This window comes from Mesoplodon mirus (assembly GCF_964341445.2).
Source record: "Mesoplodon mirus genome assembly, chromosome: 12".
Classification (NCBI taxonomy): domain Eukaryota; kingdom Metazoa; phylum Chordata; class Mammalia; order Artiodactyla; family Ziphiidae; genus Mesoplodon; species Mesoplodon mirus.
Window position 1 is genome coordinate 82,535,045 of NC_138988.1, and position 7,835 is coordinate 82,542,879.

The following is a 7,835-nucleotide window of genomic DNA, read 5'->3' on the forward strand; positions in this document are numbered from 1 at the left end:
TAACAAATCTACACCATGGGAGAAGAGTATATATTATCTTCAATGATGCCTGAATTAGGGGGGTGGGTGACAGTGCCAAGAGTGGGAACAGAAGGAAGAGAGAAATAATAATCTCAGCTAAGATAACAACATATTATTAGTCTACACAGGTTGCTCCTGTGTTACTGGGCATGAAACATGATCTGAGAAACGAAATTAAGGGGCCTAAACCATAAGGGAACAAGGTCCTAGTCAGCCTCGAGATGAAAGACAGGAAAAGTTTCAATAAAAGGAGGATTTATTGCTTCCATGATGATACTGGATCAGGGTCACTAGGGATTAGGTAACTGGGTGGAATATGCCAGTGATCCCATGGTATGTAACTATTGAGAACAGAAAAAAATCATCAGGTAGTCAGGGGGAGAGTTCCGAGGTATATGTGAGCTTTAAGGGATAAGCATCTTAAGTTCCAGAGAAGAGGTGAGAGGAGGAGTGTAAGAGGAGAGAAGCTATATGGAGATAGTTCTAGGTCATCTAGCGTGTCCACTCTTCTGCTCTGGTAGACGGGCAGTGCACCTGCAACAGGACAGACATGAGATTGATGAGTCCTAGGGGGCTTCTGTGCAATCATCATGACCTTTCCCAGTTCTCCTCAACTTTTCACCACATTTGAGTCCACAAACCTCTTCCCACTTTCTTCCCTCCTATACTGTCTCCAATGCTGACAAATCTGAATCCTTACCTTCCCTTCTAGGGTGCAACTCACAAGGGCCCTTGGTGTCTGGAGGGACCACCTGAGCGCAGGCCTTGGATGATGAAGACAGTGCCCACCACGATGCCTACGAGGCCCACAGTCAACCCCAGGGCACAGACCACAGTCTCTGTCAGCTCTGACATAGGGGTTGGAATCTCAGGCTCTGCAAAAGTGAAGTTGTAAAACTCAGAATACAGAGTGTTGGTTCATGTGCATGTGTTTGGGATGGGGCAGGAGGTGTGGTGTTCATTCTACAAAGACTCAGGGCACCAGGCTTAGGGAAGAGAGGGAAGTATATCTTTAGAAACACTTGAAGTGTGGAAAACAAGCTCTGAACCGTGTGATTTAGGGGCTAAAAGGCAGGACATTCTGTACTTGATAGAGAAGAGAAAGTATCAAAGAGGTGGAGCTCGTACATACCCCAGTGTTTCAGCAGTGGCTTATCCAGGCCCCAGTGCTCCACTTTGCAGTCATAAACATCGTCATCAGAAGGGAGGAAGGTGAGATAACTGATCTTGAGGAAGGAAAAATCATTCTTCGGGAGGAAGCTGATCTCAGAAACACCCTCTGTGACTGAGTGTCCGTTCCTCAACCATGTGATATTGATCACAGGAGGATAGATGTTGTCCACAAGACAGAGGAGGGTGTTGGGTTGATGCAGCAACACAGGGAACTTAGAAAACACAGTCACCTCAGGAACCTCTGCGGTGAGGAAACAGCACTGATGTGAAATGAGGATAGCTCTGCTCTGAGGTTCTGCATTGCATCCTGGGGGAGCCCTCCCACCAACGTTTTCCGGTCTGACAGTGGAAGAGCTCTTGTTTCCCTTTTGCTTGGGAGATGCTATTCACCGCCTCTGCTTTATCCCCATGTTCTCTGTGGGCATGCTTGCTAAGGAGGGAGGTTGTGGGACTCCTCCTTGAGGGATTCAAGGAATATGTTATGGGAGTAGGGATCCTTATATTACATGGAAATATGTGATCTTTGAGAGGAGGGAGGATGAGGGTTCAGTAATTACTATGAGAAGGTCTGGAGACTCCTTGGAAAGGAGAGAGTTTTATAGAGTGGTGAAGGGTATCTCTCCTTAGGGGACAAGAGAGTGAGGCCTGGTATGAAACAACAGTTTCAGTAAAGAGAGGCAGAATGGTGGACACCTACCATTGGGAACACGGGTAAAGTTGGAGCGTTTAGTCAAGATATCCAAGTTATGCTTCCCCGCAGCTATGTTTCTCAGGGCACCCTGTGGGTCAAAACTTGTGAATTTGCTAAACACAGGCAGCCGCCAGACAGTCTCCTTCTTCTCCAGGTCCACATAAAACAGCTCATCTCCATCAAATTCTTGGGTGTACTGGCCAGAGGGACCATAAGACTGGTAGACAGTTGTGCCATAGGATGCAACGTGGTCAGCTGATAAGTGAAGGTGAGGGGCAGGAAGGTGGAAAACAGAGGGAGAGGAAAGAACCATGTTAAACGAAGTAACAGAAGAAACTTAACTCTCAAACATTGTAGTCTTCACCTCTGGCACAGTCTGGAAGCAAAATTCCCAGCACCTGTTTCCTTTGCCCTCAGTGTTGGTAGCTGTCCTGTTAGAATCCAATCTGTCTTTCCACTATAACATATGCTCAGAAAGGCAGAATTTTTACAGGCCTAGTTTACTGCTATTTCTTGCATGTCCAGCTCAGTGCCTGGCACATTGTAGGCTTGTGATAAATATCATAATGGAAAGAAAGAAGAAAGAAGGGAATGAATGATCATGGTGTTAGTTTACTTCCCTTTGCTTCATAAGTTTTCTTTCTCACTTACTTCTTTCATCAGTTAATAACACATTCATTATGGTTCCTCTCCCCTCAGGACTGGCTCAGAGCAGAACGTTTTCTATACAAGATTCATTTCTTATTTTATTTATTTATTTATTTATTTTGCGGTACGCGGGCCTTTCACTGTTGTGGCCTCTCCCGTTGCGGAGCACAGGCTCCGGACGCACAGGCTCAGCGGCCATGGCTCACGGGACCAGCTGCTCTGCGGCATGTGGGATCTTCCCGGACCAGGGCACGAACCCGTGTCCCCTGCATCGGCAGGTGGACTCTCAACCACTGCGCCACCGGGGAAGCCCCATCTTATTTTTTTTAAACCAAGGAAAAGCACACGGAATCTTATTATTTTAAAAGTTTCCTCTAACTGTTACAGGGTGTAAGAACGAGTATGACAAGGACAGTGACAGTATTACAAAACATATAAAGAATAAACAATGGTTTTAACTTGTCTGTTTTGTTAACAGTAGTGATCCTTAAAGGAGAGTGCTTGATTGCTTCTGAAGTAAGAAATGGAAGTTTTATTTTGGATTTATGTTATTTCCCACCCTTATTTTTTTCTTTAAGGAGGTTACTAAACTTCTTTTTCTGACTCAACACGTATTTGTTGAGGACTCAAGGTACTGTTCTGCTGTTTTCTTCAAATGGACAATATACTTTTCTGAGGATGTCAAAGCAGAATGGCAACCAGTTCAGTTTGACTCTACTCAAGTAAGCCTGACTGGACAATTTTGTCCAGACACATACAAGCCTTTTATCATTTTCTCTTTCCTTCCTTCCTCAATTACTGAGCATCAACAGGGTTTCAGACATTGTGGGAGGCAAAGGGTAAAACATCAATCAGGCATGGTCTCTGCCGACAAGGATACTATTGATTAATGGGAGAGTCAGGTGAGTAAAGGAGCAAGTACAGTGTACTGTGCTGAGTTCTGGGATGGATGTATCCAACATCCTCATCTGACCTTATCTATTAATCAAACCAAATGACATTATCCTTTCATGTTCCTTGGTCTTTGCAGGGGTCTGTTTTTTTTTTTCCCCTGAAATGAAACTATATGTTAGGATTTCCTGGACACCTCCAGTTCATTATTTTTAAAAAATTTATTTATTTAATTAATTTATTTATTTTTGGCTGTGCTGGGTCTTTGTTGCTGCGCACGGGCTTTCTCTAGTTGTATCCAGTGGGGGCTACTCTTCGTTGAGGTGAGCAGGCTTCTCACTGTGGTGGCTTCTCTTGTTGTGGAGCACGTGCTCTAGGTGTGCAGGCTTCAGTAGTTGTGGCTCGTGGGCTCTAGAGAGCAGGCTCAGTAGTTGTGGCACATGGGCTTAGTTGCTCCACGGCATGTGGGATCTTTCCAGACCAGGGATTGAACCCGTGTCCCCTGCATTGGCAGGTGGATTCTTAACCACTGTGCCACCAGGGAAGCCCCAGTTCATTCTTGAAGTTTCTGCTTAGTTACCAACTTTTTAGCTAAGTTCTCTCATTACACATGTTTTTGCTCACATTATAACCTCCAACCTCTCCATCCCAGTGTCCTGCTTTCAAGTCAGTCTATTCCTCATCATTACCCAGCATGACCCCTTGGTTGATCACTTAAAAGGCCTTCCAACATAGCCTCCTTATCCCTGTAGTGAATATTCTTGACTCCTTTTCAATCATGAATATATGCAATTATTCTCTTCATCGGCTACTTGTCCTGAGTTGCCAGCACTGAAGAACATCGCACTGCTATGCCAACTGGAACCAATTCACATTTACAGCTTCAGCCTCAGCTGCGTCCATTGCCCTGCTCAGCAATACTCCTTCTGTTTTTCTGCACCATTTTCTTAGCATTACTAATCTTAGTACACTCTATGGGGCAGATAGCATGTCTTTTCATTTTTGCATCCCCCAAACTTAGCTTGCTGCGTGTTCAAAAATGTGTACAAAATGTCAATTACTCTTCTTGAGGATCACAGAGACTTCAAGGAAGACTGACAAGCACAGAGGTAGCAGAATTATATGACAATCAGAATCAGCAGTGACCAGGGCTGCAGTATGATTGTGATCCCTAAGCACTGTTGCTTAAGCAAGTTTTCCTCCACAAAAATATTAAAAGTCATATTTTATGGCCATACTGGTATAAAGACAAATGTAATCTAGGCTAAATTAAAAATTAAAACATTTTCTTCTACCCTAAAAGTTCATTTTTTTTCTAATTAAAATAATAAAATATTTTCATGGAGCCCTATAAGCACTGCAGGCCCTTGGCCTGTGTCCCCTGTGCCTAATGGGGAAGTCGAGCCTGACCAGGACACTCTAGTGTGACGCTGAAGAAACAACATTTAGAAGTGCTCTGGAGAAATACGTGAAACTTCCACTACCACACACAATTAGAATGGGAGCAGCCATGGTTAGCAAAGTTGCTGAAGATTAGAGTACCCTCCATTTCACTTCCCCTTTGAACTATCTGGCCTTTCTACTTTGGTTTTTACAAACTCACTCAATGTCTATAAAATAACAAAGATGTGGGCCAGGGATGGATCCTGGAAGGGAAGGAAGACGAAGGAATGTAAGAAAAGAGGGTGGAAGGAGGGGGACAGCAAAGGCAGAGGGACCTAAGGGACCAAATAAATAATCTGTGCTTGCCCATTCTTCTTGAAGGACTTCCTTAGATGGGGCGAATAACTGGTAATTTGGGCCAACAATTTGAAAACAATACAATTTGATTCATCAAATTTCTTATAATAAAGTTCTCAATTTTAAAATAAAAATAAGGAAATTTCTTACTTTGTTAAAGAAAATAAAGCAAAGCTACACTTGTAACGGTAAAACTAAAAAAAATAAGAATAATCTTTGACATTTGTGTGTCTTAATCACTTACAAAGCATTTCTACACAAAGCATTTCTACACACCTCTTTTACTTGGTTATTTGTGAGGTGACACGTATGAGGTAACTGAGATTAAGTGAGGACCCTGTGGTAAAACGCCTTGTGTAAAGGCATTCTGCTGGGCTCGCTTACCCTCTCCCCACCTGTGCCAGATGACAGCATGGACATGTATATAGATCTGAGACTGAAAAGGTCACCCTTCTTTGTATCTACACAGTATACAGAATTCATGGAACTATTTACCCCAAGATACACTTTAGGAGAAATATACAAAAAGCTTCAAAATTTGCTCAGAGAAATTTGGGAGCCATCGTTCATAAAATTTTAGTAACAAAATATCCACTTATGGAAACATTTCTAATCTTTGAGGCAATAATGAATGAATGCCCTAGAGCCCTCCAGGACATATTCACTGCATCCAATATCAGAAACAGAATAATGTCCTTGGTGAACTCTGCAACAGCACAAGAAGCAAAGAGAATGGGTCTGGACTCTGGTTTCCTGCAGGAGGAATGACTATAAGTTTTAGATTTGCTTAATATTGAGAATGCTTTGAGGAGTTGCTATTATTTCTAGGCCAAACTCTATCTTTTTTTCCCTCCAATTCCCTGTTCCCCAACTCTAGTCCCCACATCCCTCAACCATGCACTCACCCTCAATGTCTTCACCTCCACAGGGGCTCATCATGGTGGTCAGGGTGAGGGCCCCCAGAATCAGAGCTCTGTTCAGGACCATCCTCTTTTAAGGTGGTCTCAGCAGTGGCCGTTCTGAGTTGCAGAGCAATGACAAGGGCTGAGCTGAGAAGGAACTCTGTAGACACCCAAACCACACTCTGCCAGGTCAGGATTTGGCCAATCAGAAAAATCCCCTATGATGACACCTCAGTTGCCAGATGAAGACTTTGTACTAAGAGGCCTCGAAGGAACTGGGAAATCTGGTTCTGAGGTGGCCTCCACTCAGAGTGGACCTGAGGGAATTTTCTATGAAAAGAGGGAGGGTATTAAATCAGAGTTTTCTCACACATGTGTATGCCTGCTGGTGACAAGAGGGCTGGGAATTTCTGAGCAGCCTCGTGGACAGATGAGGTCATCAATAATATGGTGTCCGACAGGATCTTCTGGGCTATAACTTCCAGGGTCTCTCCCCTGAGTTCGTCCCCCTCCATGGCAGGCCCCACCTCCTCCCATTTCTCTTGCCTCCTTACGTGGGTTAACTGTCTTTCTCTTTGTTTCCATAGTGCATATGGAATTCTCTAAATATTCAGTTGAACCAAGTGATTTCTGCTGGTGATAGCCAAGGAATACCTTTGCCTTTTCTACTTATAGGAATCCAGTTGAGTAAATTATTCTTTTTGTACTCTCAAAAGCTTTTATTACCCAGGGCAATAAAAGTACTTGTAATGTCATGTAATGCTGCCTAAAGTAACTGCATGATCTTTCATTTGAATTTTTTCCCTGTCTTGAGTATTCTTTATGCTCTATATTTTGGTGAACCTATCTACTTTTAAAGGAATTTGGGGAGCATTGATTACATTAAAGAAAGCTCTGGCTAGCATGCTCTATAATTTTTTTAAACTTAAGAATGTCAAGTCAAATATTGAGGGTAGAATTCAGGGAATTGTTCTGACTTAGAAAATTTTCTTCCTTTAATCTTCTGGATATTTTAATATTCTTTATCCTGCCACATTAAAACCCCAGGTATTTGTGAGGGACTAAGGATTGAGCTAAAAGTCAAAGACGGTTTTTAGAGGGGAACTTATTTTTTCAGAAGAACTGATTTTCTGTGTGCTATGGAAGCCACAGGTTAATGGGGGTTCTATTTAGAATCAATCACCCTGTCCCTGTTAGATGGCCCCCAGTTTTTCAGCACTGTCTTATCTCACAGTGACAAAGACTATAAAGAAGAGTGAGACAGAAAAAGCCCTGGCATCTGGGAGCTGCCTGGGACTATTAATTAGGCCTTGGTGTTGCCAGGAGCTGGCCTGCAACTCACAACTAGGTTTTGGTGTTTTCTTGCTGAACATAAGCAGCGTCGTATAGCAACAGCATCAGACAGCCATTCTGTGACCATCAGCCTTTCTGCTTTGACCATCAAAGCAGAAAACAAGGCCACTCAGTAATCATGTCTCAACATAGACAAAACATGAACTGTGTCCAAATCACAAAAATGACCAAGCCTACTTCTCCCCTAGATAATATGAATGACCTCTGCCTCTTTCCTAATTACAGCTTTAGCCTCAGTATAATCTTCCTTCCTCCTAGGGAAGATTTATGAAGACGCCCGATTACAGAATTACCCCACCTCACCACCCACTTCTTGACAGAATCCAATTAAGAACAAAGTCTCTGTTTCTTAAATCCTCCTCAAGATCACCTAACACAAGCCCAAATCCTATAAGAGTTTGAGGGTCTGTTTCACG

At 43.2% G+C, this 7,835-nt stretch overlaps 1 protein-coding gene across 1 annotated transcript; it reads right to left on the reverse strand.

Annotated features, from left to right (window-relative positions):
- Positions 1-259: 259 nt before the first annotated feature.
- Positions 260-6,204, reverse strand: LOC309814121 (SLA class II histocompatibility antigen, DQ haplotype D alpha chain). The gene is made up of 5 exons (XM_082639548.1): positions 6,070-6,204; positions 1,892-2,140; positions 1,154-1,435; positions 722-896; positions 260-555 (listed from the first exon to the last, which is right to left on the reverse strand). Exons 1-4 carry the CDS (start codon positions 6,149-6,151, stop codon positions 742-744), a joined length of 768 nt encoding a protein of 255 aa, XP_082495674.1. The 5' UTR covers positions 6,152-6,204; the 3' UTR covers positions 260-555; positions 722-741.
- Between the last annotated feature and the right edge of the window lie 1,631 nt (positions 6,205-7,835).